Source organism: Bactrocera dorsalis, chromosome 1 (assembly GCF_023373825.1).
Source record: "Bactrocera dorsalis isolate Fly_Bdor chromosome 1, ASM2337382v1, whole genome shotgun sequence".
NCBI lineage: Eukaryota > Metazoa > Arthropoda > Insecta > Diptera > Tephritidae > Bactrocera > Bactrocera dorsalis.
The window spans coordinates 48,179,586-48,203,329 of record NC_064303.1 but is presented as its reverse complement, the minus strand read 5'-3'; the positions used below and the strand labels follow the sequence as shown (position 1 = coordinate 48,203,329).

Sequence of the window (23,744 nt, the reverse complement as noted above, 5' to 3'; positions counted from 1 at the left end):
GTCAAGACGGTCTAGGTGTTATACTAAATGTCAAACTTTTTCGATAAAGTTGTAAGTTGCCAGATTGCAACAGCAGGATTACCAAGTCTCGAAATATAAAAGGCAACCTACGTGAAAAAATTTTGTGTGAACACCATTAGTAAAATTTACAAATTTTCTTATAAAGTAATTGTCCGGGCGCACAGTGGTCTGTCTTATATGGAATCAGCGGCCAAAAATACTTCCACTGCCTCAGGCCCGTAGCCAGCTTTTCATTTCGGGGGGGCTGAAGTAAAAACATATATAAACTTTGAATTTTCTGTTTATTAAAAAAAAAACAATATGAATTCATATACATATTACTTAAATTATTTGGTAGTTGTAACTTAAATAAGTAATATTTTTCTTTTCTTCTTGTTTGCCATATCATTAATTACTTCATCTGGATCTATTTTAATATCCCAGTGCACTGCAATAACAGCAAGTGCACTCAGCCGCTCATTGCCCATCACACTGCGTGGTAAAGTTTTTATTCTTTTTAAGGTTGAAGAAGTTCTTTCGAAGGAAGCGGTCCTCACTGGAAGAGTTGGTAAAATTATAAGCAGGTAGTGAATATTTTTAAAATACGTTGCATCGCAATGTTGCAGTAATTTCAACACTTCTATGGTTGGATCTATTGTTGATAAGCTGGCACACCACAATCGATACTCTGATTTTAATGCTGTCATTGATATTTGCTCCTCGAAGTAAATAGTTAAATTTTTTAATTCGTCGGCATTATCAATTGCAGCAAAACCTGGGAGTAGAATTTGAAATGACGAGAGTATATCCTCATTCACTAATAAACGTTCTGTCATGTTTTGAATCAGAGCATCAACGCATGGAATAAATATTGTAACTCTGAAGTGGCTTTCAGGGGTTGTGCAAGGTGGATTAGCACTAGTAGTTAGTTTGACGCGAAGTCACTCTAGGCACTACAAGATCTATGTCATAAAGATCTTTAGACATTTGTGATGCTGTTTGGAAAATATCGTTGAAAAAACCATCCGCTGTTTCTCTTATCTGGTGCAGAGTTCTTATTAATTATTTGGCTCGGTTCATTGCTGATACAAAATCCATAGATTTTTCTTGGAGTTGCACAGACAGTGGCAGCGTTAAGCTGAACAATTGCTCACAGACTCACAGACAATAGACTAAGCAAAAAAATCGCTTTTCTCTACCGCTGCTAAGAAGGCTGATGCTTTAGACGAAATGGACCATGTCTTACTCGAAATTATTTCCAAACTTAGTACAATGAATTTGAAAAGCTCCACAAAGCTTATAATGCTTTCATGCCTTTCTATAAACCTTGTTTCACAAAGGCGAACAAGTCGTCTTTTTTTGCTTTCTGGTGCGTGCTTCTGTATAACGTCCTGGAAAGTTGTGTTTGCATTTGAATGGTTTCTAAATAAATTTGCTATTTCACTGACAATACCAAGGCAGTTCCGTATTGAAGGTAATGACATAGTATTAGAAAGCGCAAGGTTCAGTCGGTGACTAGCGCAATGAACATATCGTGCTTTTGGATACAGTTGTCTTATCCTGGTTTGCACTCCACTTAAATGCCCTGATATGTTTGCTGCTCCGTCATATCCCTGGCCAACCAACTTCGCCATATCAAGATGGAGATCTGTACAACGCTTAAGTATGACTTTTGATAAGTTTTCAGTCACCGTCTAGTGTAGTTGCGTACGACTGTTATAGGTTTGAGCTGAGTTGTGTATAAGAGTTTCAAAAGATTCAGTCAGTCTTTTTTATTTGCGATTTATTTAAAAAATTTCCTTATTTCGGGCTTCAGCCCTCTAGTTTTCTTTGACTGGTGAAGAAAGGATCTGAGCTCAAAATCAATCGCTTTAGCAAGTCCTGATTTGTAGCGATCCGTTAGTTTTAGAATGATGGAGTCGATAAATCTTAACGTCCGTATTGCTTGATTCAGCAGACTCTTATGAGAGCTCCCCAACTGAAACTGGTGCATTTTGAATAACATAGGGAGCAATGTTATGAGTGATGAAAGAAGATAATACCAGGAATAATTTGAAGTTAATTCCTTTGCAGGATCTAACGCAAATCTAGTGCATTTATGGTTTACTAAACTGTGTCCTTTTGAAATTCGAATTGAACTCGAACAGGACGGCGATAGCGGGTGGACGAAGGTCTGCAGTTTTTCCAAATTTGTTTGTGCTCTTCCTCATTTTGCGTTTTTATTATCAGTTATATAGCGACATACATATGTCGTGAAAAATAAATTATTGTCTTTAAAATTAATATTTTCAAATTTCTGTTTATATTCGCTTTGACCAGAATTACCATCAAAGCCACATATTCCTACTGATAATAGGTAATTCGAGGACTCATTCCGTTCATTAGTTACATTTGTGACGCAATGTGGTCCAATAATTTTTTTATCTCAACTTCAACATCAGATTCTGAGACCTTTATTTACTCAGGATAACTGTTTTTTCCTTTAAAATGTTATCGTAGCAGGGTAGTAGACAAAAAAAAAATTATAAAAAATAACACACAAAAAATCGCATGCCTGGTAGAATATGAATAACAAAGAAAGTTGCAAAAAGTTGCAGCTGAAATCAAAAGCATAGATTTAGAAAACATTACCTAATATAAACAAATTTGATTCATTTGAGGGCGAGACAGAGATCTCCCCTCTACCATACCACTTAAAACGGCACTTTTAAAACAATTTAGGCTGTTCACGGTAAGGTGGTTATCGGGTTATGTGATTATTAGATTAAAAATAACCTCTATGCTCCGTGAGCACCCTATGTTGTATGGTGTTATTTGCTTATTTTTACACAAACAGCTGTTCATTGTTTACAATTTTAGTTCAATGAAATTCCAACTTATAAAATGCCTAAACAAAGTTTAAAAAGCAAAATAATCGAATTTAAAATAAGTTCTGCTATTCAGGAAATGGACTTTATTGAAGGTATGTGCTTATTAAATAATCCGAATTTTAAGGGTTCAAAATATGCTTTGTATAAAATTTGCAGACATCTTGCATAATTTGCTGATTGTAAACAAAAAACAGCTGTTAATAGCAGATTTTCCAATAAGAAAATCTAAATGGAAATGCCATTCGCTTAGTTTTATTTATTTTTTGTGCTGCCATTTAGTAAAATTCCAACGACTTTCTAACACTGGAAATAAGCAAACAACCACATAATCTGTAAACAAGGCCTAGGTTGGTCAACTTTGATTATTTTGTCATAACGCATTTTGTTGTTGTTTACTTAATCACATAACCCGATAACCACCTTATCGTGAACAGCCTAATTGTTTTAAAATAATAAAACAACATATTATAACATAAAAACCACTTTGTTATATAACATATACCTTTATTCTCAATATTCATTTCGATTTATGGGGATTAAGTAAACACGATTTTATATTGCAACTTAATGTATTATATGTAAGAGATAATTTGTAAGCTATTTTCACTGCATAGTCCGCGTGTTTCTATTGTCTCACTTCTCTCGCTTTTCGCAACCCCTACGAATGGGATAGAGAAAAAATGTATTTACCGTTAGTTTTATTGGTATTTTAAGGGGGTATTCTACTCTAGATTTTGAGCAGTTTTTTTAATTTTATTAATTAAATCGGTTGTATAGAACTTGAGATAATGCCGGTACCGTTTAGAAAAAAGTAGTTTCGAGAAAAACGCGTTTAAAAAAGTGAGTCTACCTACCTACCGGGCTAGGTACTGCGTCACTAAAGTAACTGTAGCTCTTAAAATAATTTTAATTTTTAAAAATCCTTTGGAGGATATGTTCTTAAGGGTCTAAACTTTAAATATATGAAAAAAAGTCGAATTTTTCAAAATTCTAGAGTAGAATACCCCTTTAAGAAATAGCTTTGATGCAAACAGCGGTAAATTTCAAACTTTTATATTTTTATTTTTTGCTTATGAAATCGCCCAGTGCGGGGCGTGCCGACTGGATTCAGTAGATGACATTCCTAACTTTTTTCAATGCTATTAAATCAAAACGAAAACAGACTTATGTGACTTGTTGCCGATGTTCGAATTTTTCGTTCGCGCCAAGGTTATTTATTAAAAAAATGCTCAGTTTGACAGAGATTATTCTGCAAATGACAAAATGGAGAAGTGCAGAGTATCAAAATTTTAAATAAATTATTGATAATGGCAAAAATATCAAAATTAGTAATGAGCAAAGAAAAATACGAAGAAAAATGTATTTGCTAATTTCAAGGCAGAGGAATAAGAAAATATTGTAATGTAATACAATATGAGTTAAAAAGGAAGGAAGGAACCAAATGATCATTTTTACGAAATCCTTTACGGACGAACCAAACTAGTATGCAGATTAATGGAACGGAGATAAAATATAATGTTACAGAACAATTTCTGATAGATATGTTGGTATGTATATTACTATATATTGCTGCGGTAAATATTCGAGCATGTAGAGTGGCATGTGCACAAAATTTTAAACTACTTGTGAACGCAACTCAAAACAGCAATTCTATCAAGGAAAAGAAGGTCGCCCATTATCACTTCCTTCAATGTTGGGGTTAATTTACTCATCCAAAGGTTATTTAACAACATCCCCTACTCTTTCGATGCCTTCTGAATCAAAGTGATATATTTTGAAGAACCTGAAAAATCTTCCAAATTTTATAATCTTAGTCACAGAATGGGGAGTAAAAAGCAGATGTAGGCCATGCCTCACTGGATACCCGCGCGCTGAATACATGTTTTTTATAATTTACCACCCACTGCCTAATGGAGGCAGTCGCGTTTCAGTCCATGCGGATAAGCTGAGCATGTATGTCAAACAATGATCCGAAGTACACCGCAAAAGTAGTAAATAAAATTAGGATATTGGATTGGATAGAACAGCGATAAGCATGGGACACAATCTGATAGAAAATATATGGAATGATGTCAAAACACTCCTTTATTTATTGAACTTGCTTGTTTAAAGCCTAACAATAAGTAATAAATGTTTAATATACATATTTTAAACTAGATATGCTCAAGATTGTGGTTGAGCCTTTTTATAGAGTGTAATAGTTTTGTTCACCGAACGGTTGTATGTATCAACCAAAACTAATTAAAATAGATAACACATTTATACACATTTACTTCCATTAAATTTGGGGCGCGGAATCAAATTTCTGGTGGCAAAACGTTCAGAATGATGGAAGAGGTCATGTGGTTCAAAAATCAAGATTTTGTTGACAGTTTTCTTCGATTATCGAGATGTGGCGCACATCGGATTCTTTCCGACCGGACAAACTGTCGACAAAGAATACTATTTGGGTGTTTGCTTGAAGCTATCCATAAAAAAGGCCGGAATTAGGAGCCGACAACTCTTGGTTTTCTCATCTCGATAATGCATCGTCGCATTCTGCTTTGGCTCTTCGAGAGTTTTTCGCCAAATTTTCAACCAATATCATGCCGCAACCACCGTATTCGCCTGATTTTGCTCTATGTGACTTGCGTCTATTAAGCAAACTGAAACGACCGTTCCGAGGAAACAGTTTGGTGTAAATGGAAGACATTAAGAGTGAATCGCTACTCACATTGAAGGCTATTCTGGAAATTGTATTTAACAACTGTTTCCCGAATTGTAAAAAAACGGCGATATAGTGCGGCCAAGGGAAATTACTTTGAGGAGGACAACATAGATTTTAAAGAATAAATTAAGAATTTTATAATAATGAATACAGTCTTACTATTTTTTGCTGATAGTAGAACGTAAGTACATAATTTTTTAGAAAATTATATTGTACTTGTGTAGTGTGTGCTCCCCAACATATTGGCTTCAACTTAGTTCAAATTTTTTTTATAGAACTCGTAGTTTTGCCGGAAATCGAGATAAACCATTATTATAAATTCCCCGACCTCATATCATCCGTGAACTATTTTTATACCTGTAACATGTTCCTTGGGAAAAAAGTAAGGCTATGTTCGTGGACCACTCCACGTCCATAAAACTCTTTTATACTCTTGCAAGATGTTCCTTGGGAAAAAAGACGATGTTCGTGGACCACTCCAGGCCCATAAAACGCCATTGACCGAAATAAAGTAAAACTCTAACTCGGCGTGGATAAAACAATTTATAAAATAGTGACAAATCAATACTAAATGCACCAGAGATATTAAATTTTACCTCCGAGATAGTATGAGGGTTAAAACCATTATTATAAATTCCCCGACCTCAGATCATCCGTGAACTATTTTTATACCTGTAACATGTTCCTTGGGAAAAAAGTAAGGCTATGTTCGTGGACCACTCCACGTCCATAAAACTCTTTTATACTCTTGTAAGATGTTCCTTAGGAAAAAAGACGATGTTCGTGGACCACTCCAGGCCCATAAAACGCCATTGACCGAAATAAAGTAAAACTCTAACTCGGCGTGGATAAAACAATTTATAAAATAGTGACAAATCAATACTAAATGCACCAGAGATATTAAATTTTACCTCCGAGATAGTATGAGGGTTAAAATTGGACGTTGGGTGTGGCACCGCCCACTATTAGGTGAAATCACATATGTCGAGACCCGTGCGACCGATTTCAAACATTTTGTTATATTTTTCTGGCATTCCTAATATATCAGAATAAAATTTTGCACTAAAAGTGCTTTCAGGTGTGACTAAAACTTACCCCATTCTAACCAAAACCGTTCAAGCCCCTAGGTACTGAATATGTGGACCCAGAGCTTATAGTTGACTTTTTATTGAAAATATCGGTCAATGTGTGAGATATATAATTGTAATTCAGAGAGGATCCTTTTCTGATAGTAGTACGTCTGGGTACAACAAATGGGTTGAATAGGATCAATACTCTCACACACCTAATATAAAGATTTTCGAACTTAGGGTGATTTTAATTGGGAGAACATGTTTTTGTTATAACGGTGCATCTTTGGGCTTTAAATAAAAATAAAATTGGGTAAAAACTCGCTCTAGGGCAGATGTAACTAGCAAGTCTCATATACGAAAGGTATTCCCTTGGCTTTAATCTTTGCAAGTTGCAACAGTATGACATGTTCGGTTATGCCCGAACTTAACTCTTTCTTACTTGTTTCTATAATGTTTGTTATTTTATCTTTCGCTTCCGATGGGGTTGCTTGCCAGTCGTTTCTTCTTTTCTCAACGTTGCGCCAATTGGAGATTGCAAGCGAAGTCAGGTCTTTCACCACCTGGTCTTTCCAACGAAGTGAAGGTCTTCCTCTGCTTCCCCCGGCCGATACTGTGTCGAATACTTTAAGACCTGGAGTGTTTTCGTCCATACGCATGACTTAATTTGCTGAACTATGTCAATGTCGTCGTATATCTCATACAGCTCATTGTTCGTCTCATTCGATATTCGCCGTGACCTCGTAACGTCGACTCATCAGATGTTGTCATCGTCCATGCCTCTGCGCCATATAACAGGATGGGAATAATGAGTGACTTATAGTTTGATTTTTGTTCGTCGACAGAGGACTTTACTTTTCAATTGCCTACTCAGTCCAACCGTATGCGTTGGATATCGAGGCTAACTTTATTGTTGCTGTTAATGCTGGTTATAAGATAGACGAAATTATCTGTAACTTCGAAGTTATGACTGTCGACAGTGACGTGGGAGCCTAGCCGCGCCTAACCGCGCGTAATATGACGACTGTTCGATGACAGAAAATATTTCGTCTTGCTTTGCTTCCTTATTCAGTCTGGAGAAAACAGAACTAGCGGCGCGGTTGTCGAGGCCAATGATATCAATATCAGGGACGCCTGCAGCTGTACACTCTTATAAAAGATTGTACCTGCTCGATTAAGGTTTGCAGCTCGAAATATTTTCTCTTGCAGTATGTTATAGAAGTCGCACGATAGGCAGTCGCCTTGTCTGAAACCTTGTTTGGTATCGAACGGCTCGGAGAGGTCGTTTCCAATCCCGACGGAGCTTTTGATGTTACTCAACGTAAGTTTAGACAGCCGTATAAGTTTTCAGGGGATACCAAATTCAGACATCGCGGCATAAAGGCAGTTCCTTTTCTTTCTCTTTTCACGGGTCTTTTCAAAGATTTCACTATCATTCAGCAGGCTGGAGAAGTGTTCTCTCCATAATTATAGTATGCTCTGGGAATCAATCACTAGATCACCAGCACTCCTCATCGTAAGAGCTGTTTATTTGCATTTTCCAAAAACCAATGGTTTGGCTGGAGCTGTACGTAAGGAGCTTATACCGAGTTGTTGACTAGTGGTCTCAGAGAGCAGGAGTGCAAATCGAATAGAAAACCTTTCGGATGTTTCTTGTGATTGTGATTGTAGCTTCTCGACGTTGTATCTTCCTTGCGTTTGTTAACGTGCGTTTTTTGCTGCACAGAGGCAAGTGCGATGTTAGGACCTCGGAGCGTACGCACATCTAAAACACAGAAGGCGTGTTTGATCGATCTGGTTTGTGGTTTTTCGATCCGGAGACAACCAGGTGGCTTGATGAATTTTCTTATTCTATAAAAATAAACAACATTTTAGTACCCCAAGCGAACGAAGTAACATATCTTGGTATTCACCTAGATAGAAGGCTCACGTGGAGAAAACACATCTCTAGTAAAATAACATGTATGAAGATTAGAGCTGCAAATTTAAATTGGCTTTTAGATAAAAACTCCAAACTTAGCCTAGACAACAAAGTGCTTTTATATAATGCGGTCATAAAGTCGATTTGGATGTATGGCATTCAACTGTGGGGTACGACCTGTGCAACTAAAATTAATATATTACAAAGGTTTCAATCAAAAATGCTTAGAACAATCACGTGTTTACCATAGTACATACGTAACGAAAATATCCATAAAGATCTTGGTATCCCTATGGTAAAGAAAAAAGTAGAAGACAGCAGAATTAAATATATATCTAAACTCCGAGATCACCCAAACCGTTTGGCTAATGCTTTGGTACATTCTTGCGATCAAACGCGACTTAAAAGAAGATATATGCCTGCGTACAAGGTACAATCTTTTATAAGAGTGTACAGCTGCTGGCGTATGCCGATGATATTGATATCATCGGCCTCAACACCCGCGCCGTTAGTTCTGCTTTCTCCAGGCTGGACAAGGAAGCAAAACGAATGGGTCTGGCAGTGAACGAGGGCAAGACGAAATATCTCCTGTCATCAAACAAACAGTCGTCGCACTCGCGACTTGGCACTCTCGTCACTGTTGACAGTCATAACTTTGAAGTTGTAGATAATTTCGTCTATTTAGGAACCAACGTAAACACCACCAACAATGTCAGCCTAGAAATCCAACGCAGGATAACTCTTGCCAACAGGTGCTACTTCGGACTGAGTAGGCAATTGAGAAGCAAAGTCCTCTCTCGACAGACAAAAACCAAACTCTATAAGTCACCCATAATTCCCGTCCTGCTATATGGTGCAGAGGCTTGGACGATGTCAACAGCGGATGAGTCGACGTTGAGAGTTTTCGAGAGAAAAATTCTGCGAAAGATTTATGGTCCTTTGCGCGTTGGCCACAGCGAATATCGCATTCGATGGAACGATGAGCTGTACGAGATATACGACGACATTGACATAGTTCAGCGAATTAAAAGACAGCGGCTACGCTGGCTAGGTCATGTTGTCCGGATGGATGAAAACACTTCAGCTCTGAAAGTATTCGACGCAGTACCCGCCGGGGGAAGCAGAGGAAGAGGAAGACCTCCACTCCGTTGGAAGGACCAAGTGGAGAAGGATCTGGCTTCGCTTGGAATATCCAATTGGCGCCACGTAGCGAAAAGAAGAAACGACTGGCGCGCGGTTGTTAACTCAGCTATAATCGCGTAAGCGGTGTCTACGCCAATTAAGAAGAAGAAGAAGAAGATATGCCTGCGTATTAAAGAGCGACGTATCACCAAAACAGTTCAATCACTTGCTTGAGTCTGTCTAGTTTTTAAATAGATTTAAGATTTTATAACTTAAAGTTAGGCTTTAAGAAAAAGCAGATCCAATAAATAAAATAAGTTTGAAAAAAAGAAATCCTGTACTACAGATAACCATATTTCTTACACCGGCGAAATCGATCATTTGGGGATGTTTCATCGTGGAGGCTGAATTTACCGACCGTAGTGCCAAAGATATCTTCTATGCCCACCCTGGCGTTATAGTCGCTAAGCACGATTTTGATATCGTGGCGAGGGCAGCTCTCATAGGTGCGCTTCAAGCGCTCATTGAAGGAATCTTTGGTCACATCGTCTTTCCTTCGGGACGTAGGCGCAAATCAGCGATATGTTGAAGAACTTGGCTTTGATGCGGATCTCTCCCACCACGAATCACAACCCTGAGGAGGGAATGTTTCGCTTTCTCACTTTAGCTCGCCCTCAATGGATGTTTTCTGGCTACCCCTTGGTCAATGTAAAAGAATCGTTCATGTTCACTCCCAAGTGAATTGCAATCAGAGAACTTCCTTCACTTGCATAAACTTCTACACATGACTCCATCCTCCTCTGTGTTAATAATATAAAGTAATACCAAATAAACATATAAGTGGGCCAATATTACACTTAACTTCCTGTTGGCTTTTTACCGTATAGGATGTCAAGAAAGTATCAGGAAATTTTCATTTAAATATCCTGCTTTTATGGATGGCATGTACATTTTTTTTAGGTTGGTACAACTGTTCTTAGCGCGATGTGTCAACCAGTGTGTTTACAGCAGCTGTTTATAGCAGTCGCCTCAGTAGTGTTTGTCGAATTTTACAATGACCGAAAATATTGATCAACGTATTTCTGTTAAATTTTGTGTTACGAACGAATTTTCCTGTGTCGATAAATTGACAATATTGCATTAGGCTTTTGGTGAATCTGCTCTATCAAAAACGCGCATTTACGACTGGTACAGAGCATTCGAGGAGGGTCGGAAGACCGTCGAAGACATGCCTCGTTCTGGACAGCCTTTAACGAGTGTGACTGATGATAACTCTGTTTCAACTCAATTCGGACCCGAACTTCATGGAACGCATAATTACTGGTGACAAGACATGGGTCTATGAATATGACACACTTACGAACCAGCAATCGTCCGAATGGCGGCCCAAAGGCGCGCCAAAATCGATAGAACGTGAACGTAATGCCCAATGTTTTCTCCGATATTCATGGTTTCGTTCACTATGAATACGTTCCAACTGGTCAAACCGTCAACAAAGAGTATTATCATAGTGTTATGAGGCGCTTACGAGACGCTATCCGCCGTAAACGCACAAAGCCATCATTGTGAATGAACTTTTGGCCAAACACTCAACAAATATCATTGAGTAAGCGCCGTATTCGCCTGATATGGCCCTCTGTGACTTTTTCTTTTCTTTTCTGAACACTGAAATATCCACTTCAGGGAACACGCTTCGACTCAATTGAAGACATCAAAACAAATTCGAAAATGTTTTGACGATTGGAAGAAGCGTTGACACATGTGCATCGCTTCAAATTGATGTTACTTTGAAGGAGATAAAATAAATTTGTATGATGATTGAAAATTTTGCGTATACTTGCTTTCTTAATCATCATTATGTCAGATATCTGAACGTAAAATTTTGGATATACCATAGTTTAATGCCGACAAAATGTGAACTCGATCTGGGAATTACTCCAACTCCCATATACTTATGCACTACATAAATAAATTATAAATACATTCTTATTCTAACAAACCTTATGCCGAATACGAGAGTTAGTGTGTGAGTTACATATGTATACATAAATTTTTTTGAAAATATGTGTTCGAGTATACCTGATAAATGTTAAAGGTTAATGTAAAAAGTACAGACTTTCTATATCCGCAGTATACCCAGGATATGAATTTCCGACCTTCCCACTGACCTCACGCCATTTAGTTTGGTCTAAATATGTGACATTTTAATTTGCGGTTTAGCACTGGTTAGGGAATTAGCCCTTTGTCTTTATCCCGAATATAATTTCCCGAATATAAATTATTCAGAGCCTTTTGTTGGCGTTTTATACATCAACGGTTAATATATTTCGTTAATTAGCCTCTGCGATTGATTTTATATCACATGTATATCATTTGGCACGAAGTAAAATAGAATAAAAATATATACATATAAATAAAATATTTAAATGTATAAAACTAAGTGAGTCTATGGCCTGTAATCTTTGTATATAAAAATTACGTGTCTCGTTATTTGTCCGCGATGGACTCCTAAATTACTGAACCGATTTTAGTAAAATTTTGCACACTGTGTCCAGTTTGAACCAACTTAAAAGATAGGATAGTGAAAACAATGCATAAATAAAAAATGTGATGAAATCTCTATTAAATGGACGCTCTATTAAGCGGACATATCCATTAACTGTACACGCCCTTAAAACAACAACATTAACTGTGTACATTGGCCGGTCGCACAATTTGCTGATGTTTACTAAGTAACTGAACAGAAAGACTGGCCTGATTACGGGAGATTTCACTGTATATATTTATAAACATACACATGTATTCAGAATCCCAAAAAAATATAATACAGTTGAACTTCCATAACTCGAAGTTCTCCATACCTCGAATTCTGGAATTTACACTAGAAGCCAAATTTCATATACATATTTTCCTGCTATAACTCGAAGTCTCTCTTGCTCGAAGTTTTTTTTATGGATTATGGTGATGCGAGTTAGAGATGTTCTACTGTAATTTTAATTTTCAGTAAAATTCCAAATATAAAAGGCCGTTTCCTCAATGTCTGGTTAGTTAGCAGCCATCTGTCAGTTAAGTTCTGGTAAACATAATCAATATTCCTTCCCTATCGGACCATTTTTAGTTACGACTTAACTGACAGATGCTGTTAATCATGCATTGAAAAAAATCGTTATTTTTGCCGTTGAGATTTATTTGCATGAAAATATTAAAAATTAAAGCTCAAGTACAATATCTTGGTTTCTTATACCGACTAAAAGTTTTTCGCCTTTATTCGTAAATAAAATATTCACTGTATTGAATAGTTTATTATTTGAATAATAGTATAAAATGTATTCCACAGCATCGAGTGGTCGGATCTACTATCACCAGTATAACTTACCCAGTGCACTCTGGGTGCCATTAAAACAATTTTTACACAAGCTGTTCACGATATAGAAACTGTTCAGGGCCCGAATCGCGTAACACGTTAACGAGCGAAATTCAAATATTTTTTTTCGGATCGTTGTACTCGCTATCGAATACGCTCTTTCGAAATTTGAAATTTCCTCATTCGATAACGTGTTCTCGTTTGTACGAAAGAATCGAAATCTCACTCGTTAGCTATTTGAGAAACGTTATTAGTACAAATTAAAAAAGTTTTGAATATATCAGTTAAAAATAATCGAAGGTAAAATGTAGATTATTTTCCTTTTATTGAGTTTATTTAACATGTATTATAATTATAACTAATGATTTAATGACAAATGTAAACAAAATAAATATGCGTCAAAAAAATGTGATGAGTAATTTTATGCCACAGCATCAGACCTTAGCAAATAATATTTTTCCTAATTGTGGGCAAGGCAAAGTTGCATTAAATAAGCTATGGGATGCATTGACGCTAAAACTTAACTCTGCCGGGCCAAAGATGAAAGATGCTAAATTTTGACGAAAAGTAAGATCAATACAAGTAAATAATATTAATTAAATAAGTAAAATAATAGATGATTAAAATAATAATAAAATACAAAAGTAGGTATTTGCTGATCACAAGCACAATATAAAAAAGAAAATTTCATTCAACAAAGTCTCTAAACAAAGGACTGGTGAGGGGCAGTACGAGGAAAAGTTTTTAACTGTAGCAGAAGAGCAACTCCTCCAAGCTACGGGGATAGATGTTGCAGTAGAAGAAAAAACCTTGAGAAACTAATTGCTTTAAAGAAGAGATCGCTGCAAATAAAAGAAGAGGTACATAAAGCAGATATGCAAAACAAAGCTGTAGAGTTGCAGATTAAAACTCATGAGCTTGATATTTTAAAGAGAAAAGTTCAGAAATAAACACCAATATATATGTTAATTCTAAGTTCCTGTTTTTATTGAAAATATATTTATTAAAAGAAAATATGAAGTCAAATATTGTTGGAACGTTCAATGTTGTTTTATATTATATTGTTTTCATTTACAAAATATTTGAAATATGTTGAATTTTTAAACTGTATGCAGATGTTATGCAACACTGCACATACATCGCCGAACTTTGCCACCTTTTCAGGACTATACCGACTTCTTTTATCATTACTGAGAATTTTCCACCGGCCCACCGGCTGATTGAAGCATTGGTGGTACTGCGGTTGATAAATGCCCGTTAAATTTTATTTCCGATCCGATGAAAGTAAATGCGTCTTTAGTCCGTCTAAACTTCCTGAAACTGTAAATGATTTAAAATAATAAGATCTATACTAAGTTAAACGGTTTAATTAAATATTTTCTTACGCTGCTTCAGGTAAAGCCATGGGATTACTTTTATCACGAATCCTGAACCTATGGCCATTTGGTGATGTTTTTCATCTGAATCAGATGAACTTGTATAAAAAAACACGTTAGGGCTCATTTCATTGAATGCAAAAACTAAATTTAGTACATTTATATACACTTTATTACACATATTGTATAAACGTATATTGAATATTTACGTTCAATTGCAATTCAAATACTTTCGTATTTCAGTGTATTCGAAAATCTCATTTAGAGCTACACCAGGAAAGTTATAATAATATAAATAATAAGAATAAAATTTCTATTCGTTTCGTATCGAGTGCGACGATCCGCACACTCGACACGTTACGAAATTTTACTCGATACGATTACTTGCTCGCTCACGACTGCCGCGATTCGAGCCCAGATTTTTAATTTTATTCGTTGCAAAAGTGAATTAAAAATTTTTGATAGAAGATTTTGTTTGGTTTGCTCTAGTTTTTAAGAATAAATAACAAAACTGACAAATAAGTAAACCATCTTTTATGCAAGAATGATGAAAGATTATATTAGTTAAATACTAGAATACTAATAGAAATAATGTTGTTAATCACTAACTAACTAACTACTAATATAATTATATCCCAATAGCAAAATAAAATAATTGAGCATGGCGACTTACCGATAAACTTTTAACTGATCCTGTTGCACGTCTTTCAGAGTAAACTTGTTTTAGCTGCTCCATTCCAGTAGCACCGATAAATATAACAAACGGCATCAACTGCTGACTATTATGAAGAAATTTTAAAGTGCTTGGAGCACAATCTAATATGCACATCCGACCTAAATTATTCAAAGGTTCAATCCATACAGCACTAAATATGTAAATAATTACAAAACCTTACCACTCTCGATCACTTCATTTACAGAGTTCAAGTGCAAACCATATAAATGTCCATTGTAGCTACCATATTCAAGAAATTCATTACGCTTTATTTGTTCTTCCATTTTTTCACGATTGGTAAAATAGTAACTGACTCCATTTTCTTCAAGTGGCCGCTTAGGTCTAGTTGTGTCTAAAAAAATGTATATTTATTTCATTAACTCATTTGCTTTTTAATTATCTCTTACGGGGTATAACGGTTCCAAATCTCTCCGGATCACTATTGATAAGACGATTTTTAAGGGTGCGCCTGCCAACTCCTGGAACACCAATTAACACCAGAGTTTTCCTTCGAAATGGTGGCATCCTTGTTACCTCCTCATATAAAAGCAAATCAGCTTTGTCAAATTCGCAATTTGCTTTGGATTTGTACATAGTTATTTTTTTACGCTTTGAGACCTGTTATTTAAAATGGTATTAATGTTTACAGAAATATTCTAAATATAGAATTCACAGACCCGCGTTCCGCATATGCCTATCTTATGAGCGAAATCAGCTTCAGGTACAACAAAAGCTTTGCGTCTCTCTTCTAATTCTTGTGAAGGTATTAGACCGATCCGCTCCATTTGATCGTTGAAGTTTTTCGCTTGCCACCAATTCGGATCCTTTACACTCAATATCTGTATCAAAACTTAATTGTTAGATCTCTACAAATTATTTAATATATTCAAACCTGTAATATGTCACCCGAATTAAAAGCCAGTCCAATATCTTTGCATGGTAACAACGAGTCTTCGAAAGGGTTATAGTCAAATAAGGCTCTCATAAAGCACTAAAAGTAAAAATTTTGTGAAAATTAATTTAATTTGAAGGTTTTGAATATAAAAGAAATTCACCTTTATAGTAATTTTATTTATTTATTTATGTGGTTCCGATCACTTATTTTATATTAAAATGTAAGTATCAAATATTTTATACCTAAAATATATAAAAAAAAATAAAGGCAAAAATATGAGATACTAAAGGTTTTGAAAAAAGCCTACCGTCAAAGCATAAGTACATTCAAAACAGTTACAGTCGTCTAAAACGAAGTCTACAAATAACGTATTTATTTATTTATTTATTTATTTATAATAATTCATATAACAAAAGAAGTTTTATTATATAAATACATAAACGCAGCACTGGCTACGAGGCCTTCAGCCGCCTTGTAATTATAACTAGGTAAAAAGTTCTATTTGCTAAGGGTTAGTAAAGATGTAAATTGCTTAAATATGTTTTAACAAATCGTTGGTTTTTAAGAATCTATAAACAATCATAACGTTTTTTTCTGAAGGTTCACTTAGTAGTTTTATGAGATCAATGTTGCCAGAGTGTGAGTAAGTGTTTGATAGAAGCGGTGTCCTCGCAAAGGGGGCAAATGGATGGGCTTTTACCCGATAGTAAGTGGGCGTGTGCTATGATAGTGTGTCCAATCCTTAATCGGGTATATGTCTTCATTGCGCTAGTTGGAACTGTTGACGAGTAGATTATTCGATTTCTGGCTGGGTTTATGTCCGCGTAGTGATGTTTAAATGTTTTCCATTCGCTTGCGTTTTTTTGATGCCTTTTGTGCTTAATAAGGTTAGAAATGTCTTGCTTGGATGAGGCATAGTATGTTAAGGCAGGAGTCCTGGCTACATTTTTCGCAGCGAGGTCTGCAAAGTGGTTGCCTGAAATACCAACATGGCCAGGGATCCACATTGCTTGGATTTTCTGAGGGGCACCAATGACCGCGTCCCTGATAACTTCTATTATGGGATTGCGATTGGAAGGAGACGTTATTGCAGACATACACGATTTGCTGTCTGTACAGATGAGGAACTTTCCTTTAGTCTTTTTTGCGTGATTAACTGCGTGAAGGATAGCAGATCCTTCAGCGGTAAATACAGAGCTCGTTGAGGGGAGAAGCCAATTGCAAATAATTTCTCCTGTGGCAGTGACAACTGCTAACGAAGTGGAATCGATGGACTTGGAGCCATCCGTAAACAATAACTTCCAGCCATTATTTGTATAATTGGATTCCAGTTCAGCAAAGGTTTGTTGAAAGACTTCGTTTGGTGTGTTTTGCTTGGACAAAAACGGAAGCTTATTTTGTAGGATTTTATCATTGATCAGCCAGGGAGGATGTCGTGTGGTGAATTTGCATGTTGCGTTACGTAAAATATTATTTTCTTCAGCGAAACTTAAGCATCTCGAAATAGCCGATTGTATTCTTGGAATTTTTCTTTTTTTCGTGGCATGGGTGATAGTTGTATTTAGCAATGGGTTGGTGTCCTCAGCCGTTTTCGCAAGAATTTGGAGCGAAGAATCTATAATTTTATCTTGAATAGTTGGTAAACCAGATTCAGCCATTATCGTTTTTATTGGCGAGGTTGGAAACGCCCGGAGACTTCGCCGTATTGCGCAATGGTATGGTGCATTTAAAAGGTTGATACTGCTTTTGGAGCAATTGCCATAGATGGGGAGCCCATAATCTATTTTTGAAGTTAGCAAAGCTCTGACAACATTGACTAGTGTGTTCGGATGAATAAATGAATGCTTAGACGAGAGATATTTAACAATATTTAATCGTGTCATTAACGAGTTTCTGACATATTTACAGTGAGCATTAAAATTATACTTACGAGTCAAAAATTAATCCTAGTAATTTCAGCTGTGTTTTACATTCGATGTTAGTTTGGTTGTGGGTAAGTGAAATACCGTTGCAATTTTGCTTCCTACATACATGAAGGATATGTGTTTTGTCTAAAGAAAGTGAAGCACCAGACTCCAGTGACCAAGTTTCAATTCTGGCGAGTATATTAGTAAATAAGGATTGCGCTAAATTAACGTCAGAGACTTTTGTGTAGATTAGGACATCAACAGCATAGATCTGGTGCTCAACTCCTTTGTAATTTTTTATCATCCTACTAATATCATCGAAAGCAATGATAAAAAGAAAGGCTTTAAGAGGTGAGCCTTGCGGCGTACCATTAGAAAGCGGGAGTGTTGAAGAAAGAAAACCATTTACGTTGATTTTGAGTTTTCTGTTTGTGAGAAAGTTGGTAATAAAACGTATCATATTCTGGCCTATTTTCCATTTTCTAAGTTGTCGAATAATAATATGGGCTCCAATTTTGTCGAAAGCTCTGTGGAAGTCCAGAGATAGTACGGACACGTGGTTTTTGCTGGACAAAGCGTTAGTAACGAAGTAGTCAAGTTGGATTAAAGCGTCTAACGTGCCTTGACCTTTTTTGTAGGCGACTTGATTCGGTGATATGAACTTGTTTCGCTGAGCATACCACATCAAGCGGTTTGCCACGAATTTTGCCCATACATGGAAGGAGGGAAATCGGCCTATAGTTAGCAAGTTCATTGGAGGATTTGTGTGGTTTAAGTATTGGTATAACACAGGGCGTTTTCCAAAATTGGGGGTAGACACCAGTATTGAAAATTTTGTTATAAAGCTTTACCAATCGGAGCTTGAGACTTTTCGGCATATGTCTGATAATTCGATAAGAAATTTTATCTTGCCCCGGCGACTTACCCTTAACGGTAGATGCAACGAACTCGAATTCAGACAGTGAAATGCTGGTTTCTATTTGTCTAGCAGAAAAAGAAAGAGGGGAGACAGAGTAGGAAGTGTCGGACAGTGTGGTGGTTTTAGAGGTTTGAAACTGTGTGCTGAATGAAATATCTGAGCTTGTTTCAGAATAATGGTTTGCAAATAACTCGGAAATTTCGGATGGATTGGTTACCAAACCTGTTGGCCCCTTTACGCATTGAATGGTTAGATTTCTAGGCACTCCAGAAAGTTTTTTTAAAGCGTTCCATATTAACTTAGGACTAGACGAAGGATTTATTTTGCTTGTGAAATCCTGAAAACATTTACGCTTGGCCTGTTTCGCGGAACGACGGAAAAGAGCATTGGCTTTCCTGAAAGATATTAAGTTGACTAGTGTTCGAGCCCGTTTGTACTCATACCAAGCTGTCTGTTTTTTCGCCCGCAATTCAGCGATTTCTTTATTCCACCAAGGAACACTCTTTGAACTTGCTGTTGGCTTTGTATGAGGAATGCTAACATTCGCTGCTGAACGAATAATTTTTGTTAAACTCGCACTTTCTTGGTTAGGGTTGTTAGATAATGGGGTATTATTGCTATTTATCTCGCAATGTGTCTGGAACTTCTCCCAATCAGCGTAATCAGTTTTGAATACCTTATTTATTTTGTGGTTTTTAGTTGTTGAACATAGGTGCAATTTTAGTACAATGGGGAAGTGATCGCTTCCATGCAGGTGATCGAGTATACTCCATTCGCACTCTGTGACAAGTGTGTTCGTGCACATTGTAAGATCTACATGGGAAAAAGTGGAGTGAGTGGAAAAGTGCGTCGCGGATCCGTTATTCAAACATATTAAGTTAGAGGAAAGTAAAGCATCTTCAATGCATTTGCCCCTCTTGTTGGCTATTGGAGAGCCCCATAGTGGACTCCATGCATTAAAATCACCAGCGAAAATTAAAGGAGTAGAAGCTTGGTTGATTAATTGCAGGATGTCTGTACTGGTAAATTGTTCGTCTGGTGCAATATAGGTGCAGATAATGGTGATTTTTTTAACTAAGAAAATTTCGATCGACATAGCCAGCAAGTTGGATTGAATGGCATTAATTTTGTGTGGAATATCTCTTCTAATGAGAATCGCAATACCTCTTTTACTTGTGCTAATATGTGGAAGATTGTGAAACATGCCAATGTACTGCTTAGGAGTAAAAGCCGACAAGTTGAAAGAGATGTGAGTTTCATTTAAGAGTATAATAGCTGGGGTATGATTTTGTATTAATAATTGAAGCTCATTGTAATTATTAGTGTAGCCGTTTAAATTCCATTGTAATATTGGAATCATAAGATCTATGTAGGAAGAAAAGAAAAAGGGAAACAGAAGAGAGCTAGAATTTCAACTCGTATGAGCAGTCAGTTGAAGCTGAGTGTCACCAATTGAGTACTAGTTCAAAAGAGAGTAAAAGCTAAGCGTATTTATTCAGAGTCAATTTCTATTTGTTCCGTATGTTCAGTAGAGTATTGATTATCGTTGGAAATGCTTGTTGTTGGAAAGAGATTTTCGTGATTAGGTGGATTAGATTGCACAGTAGTGTTGGTAGTAGTATTTTTGAGGTCAGTATATTTATTAAGCGAGTTTAAGGAGTTGTTTAAGTTAGAAATGAAAGAGGCTGTTGTTGGACTGAAAAGTTTGGGATTTAAGAAAGAGTCTTGTTGGGTACAGTTGTCGCTGATATTTTTAGCTGAATGTGAGACGTTGTTGTAGTCAGAACTGATCGATGTAGGCTTGTTGATGGAAATATGCTTATTGTTGGCGTTTGATGAGTGATTTTTGCTAGTTAAAGATTTTAATGATGAGTTGGGTGCAGAGGTGACCTCTGCGTTTTGTTTTGATGTAGTAGGCAAGTCATTGTCGGCGGTTCTATGAGTAGTTTTAGATTTTGTGGAATTGTTGATGGCTGAAATTTTTGTTGCAGGCTGAAGCACATGTGCAAAGCTATCAGTGAGGGAAGGGAGGGAAGTATTTTCTTTATACTTTTTGAGGGCTTCGTGCATTAGAGATGAGCGATATTGCGATTTTTAAATCACTGTGATTTCAGTGATTGCTATTTTTAAATCACTGTGATTTTATATTGCTATTGCGATCGCAACTAAGTCGACGTTCGAACGTCGTTGTTGTTGTTGTAGCGGCAGATTCTGCCAATTTGACACTGTTGGCATGATGGTTTCACACATTTCTTAGAAGGAATTACCATTAGTGTGGTTGATAATTTGTTTGTTTAGTATAACCGCTTTTAATATTTTCAAGACCAAATAATTAACGCGAGTTTCCTAACCTTTGGGAAAATATTAAAAACGCGTAATTTTTTTATTCCATCATTTTTTCTGAAATTAATTAGTTACAATTCTTGTTTTCATCACAAAAAGCTTTCAAATTTGGGTTTAACAATAAGTAAAATTAAAAATTTTATTAAAACAAATTAAAATATTCCATTTTGATTATATTTCATCTACCACTTCAAACATCACACTTCACTTCTTTTCCTTGATACATTTCCTGCCATTATTAAAAATTATAAGAACGTTACACTCAAAACTTCAAACCGCTATGACGAAAAATAGCATATATACAATACCCTGAAGAAAGTTGTTACTTTTCTGCTATTTGCTATTGTGATCGTAATTCACAGTTTCGAACTGCTATCGTAAATCACAGGTTCGAACTGCGATCACAGTTTCGAACTGCGATCGCAATCACTGGTTCGAACTGCGATCACAGTTTCGAACTGCGATCGCAATCACTGATTCGAACTGCGATCGCAATCACTGGTTCGAACTGCGATTTATAAAAAGTGATCGCAGTTGCGATTTGCGATTTTTCAATCACAGTGAAAAAATCACCGGTAGTGAAATATCGCTCATCACTATCGTGCATACTGCACTTTTCTAGTGTCTTTATTTTTAAAATTTCTTTGGTTTGCATATACTTTGGACACGTATAGTCAGAAGAGCGATGCTCGCCAGAACAATTCGCACACATAACTCGGATGCAGTCATTATCGTGTGGAGAGGGAAAATTGCAAATTTCGCATGTTGGGGAGCCTTTACAATGTTTTTGCGTATGACCCAATTTCTGACATGACCTGCAGCGCATTGGATTAGGCACGTACGGTCGCACAGAGGTCATCCTCCATGCGATGTTTATTTTGTTTGGAAGGGAATAACTTTTGAATGATATTAGCATAACACCAGTAGGCTTTATAACACCTTCAACTTTGCGAGTGAACTTATAAACCGCGGAAACTTCGTAAGAACTCAGTCCTTCTATTATTTCGCTTTCAGGCACGTCGTTTAAGAACGGTGCATAAATGGTGCCTTTGTTACAATTAAGATGTTGATGATAGCTAGCGCCAATGTTGAAAAGACATTTCGTTTTTATAAACTTTTCTGCTACTTGCTTATTTTTCACTAGCAGTAATAGGCTGCCGTCGCATAATTCACTAATTTTGTTTATATCTTTGCTTAGGGTGAGTAAGGCATTGTAAACACGAAAACAAGAAACCTTCGAAAGCGGTGTAGTATTCTCATCGGATTTAATCACTATATACTTTGGGTCATCACTTTTTATTGGCGGTAAGTCAGGAAAAGCATCTTGCAGTTTTTGATACGATTTTTTACGTTTTGGTTGGGGACCTTGGGCCAGCGCAGCAAACCTGTTGTCCCCGAACTGGAAGCCCACCGGGGGCATAGTGGAAAAATTGTAATAAACTTATATAAGTATTGGATTATATTTCTCACTTAAAATAATAATTAATCGCGGTACTGAAGTAAGCAGACCGGTGTGCAAAAAAAATAAAACACCAAAAGAGAGCTATATGAATAGCTGTAAACACAGAGAAAGACGCTAACTCAACTGCTCAGTACGAGATTTAGTCGGTGACTGCCAAATAACGTAAAAATAATACTTAAATGAATATTTAATTGCTTTGCAGTACACCGTTTATTCTGTTTTTCATTGAAAAAAAAAAAATTTGCATAATCTTTTGAAATAATATCCCATTTCTGGAGTAGTGCATTTTTAAGGTTATGCTTATCTTTTATGGTATTTTTTCTGATGCGACGATGTAGTTCATTCCGCAAATGCTCTATGGGGTTCAAATCAGGAGACTGAAAAAGGGAATCAAGTTGATGAGAGCGTTATAGACCAGCCTTTCTTGCAGTATGCTTTGGGCCATTATCCTGTTGGAAGAGGGTTGGTACTCTTAAAGACATTCAACTATATCATACGATCCATTGTTGTTGCGATAAAATCTAAATTTCCCACACCAGCAGCTGACATGTAACTTCTCACCATTACGAAACCGCCTCCATGTTTGACTGTACGAAGAAAGTTTTTTGACAACAGTGTTTCTCTGATTTTGTACCAAATTTTTTTATCACAGCTAAAAAAGTTGAACTTGCTTTAATCGCTAAAGATGGCGTTTTTTGGTAGCAGAGTCAACACATTTTTGTTTATTGATTGTATTAATAAACGGTCGCTTTCTGGAGACACGGCTATGAAATCTACTATCTCTTAAACATTTCCGCACAGTTTCTGAATGTACTAGAGCCGAAACTCGAGGGTTTTCCTGAACTACTGCCGAAATTTGACGCTTTGCTCGTGATGACAGTTTGGACGGTCGACCGCTCCTCGGCTTGCTTTGTATACTTGTTGTTAGATAATAATTCCTTATTATTGTTTAAATTGAATTTTGGATGTCCTACTATATACTTCAATACTGATTTTTTTCACTCATTTAAAAAAATAACAATGAAAATATTAGAAGAAAAGGAAATTTGCTTATTTATAGATAACGGTATACA

General features: G+C 36.4%; 1 protein-coding gene and 1 long non-coding RNA gene across 7 annotated transcripts in view; both read right to left on the bottom strand.

The window, feature by feature from the left end:
* Positions 1–23,744, bottom strand: part of LOC105225273 (protein PALS2) — a 195,094-nt gene that overhangs the window by 64,158 nt on the left and 107,192 nt on the right. For 5 of the 6 annotated variants that reach the window (XM_049462593.1, XM_049462592.1, XM_049462595.1 and 2 more), the window contains 5 exons: positions 16,038–16,136; positions 15,823–15,984; positions 15,553–15,763; positions 15,327–15,497; positions 15,104–15,264 (listed from right to left, as the gene is read on the bottom strand). In XM_049462593.1, the coding sequence (XP_049318550.1) occupies positions 15,104–15,264; positions 15,327–15,497; positions 15,553–15,763; positions 15,823–15,984; positions 16,038–16,136 (804 nt within the window). Of the gene's footprint in view, positions 1–8,603; positions 8,625–15,103; positions 15,265–15,326; positions 15,498–15,552; positions 15,764–15,822; positions 15,985–16,037; positions 16,137–23,744 lie in introns of those variants that run through there. The other variant, XM_049462594.1, reaches the window with a different exon arrangement.
* LOC125775708 (uncharacterized) lies at positions 14,014–15,097 on the bottom strand. Its single transcript, XR_007421315.1, has 2 exons — positions 14,440–15,097; positions 14,014–14,374 (listed from the first exon to the last, which is right to left on the bottom strand). It is a non-coding gene; the product is annotated as an uncharacterized LOC125775708 (long non-coding RNA).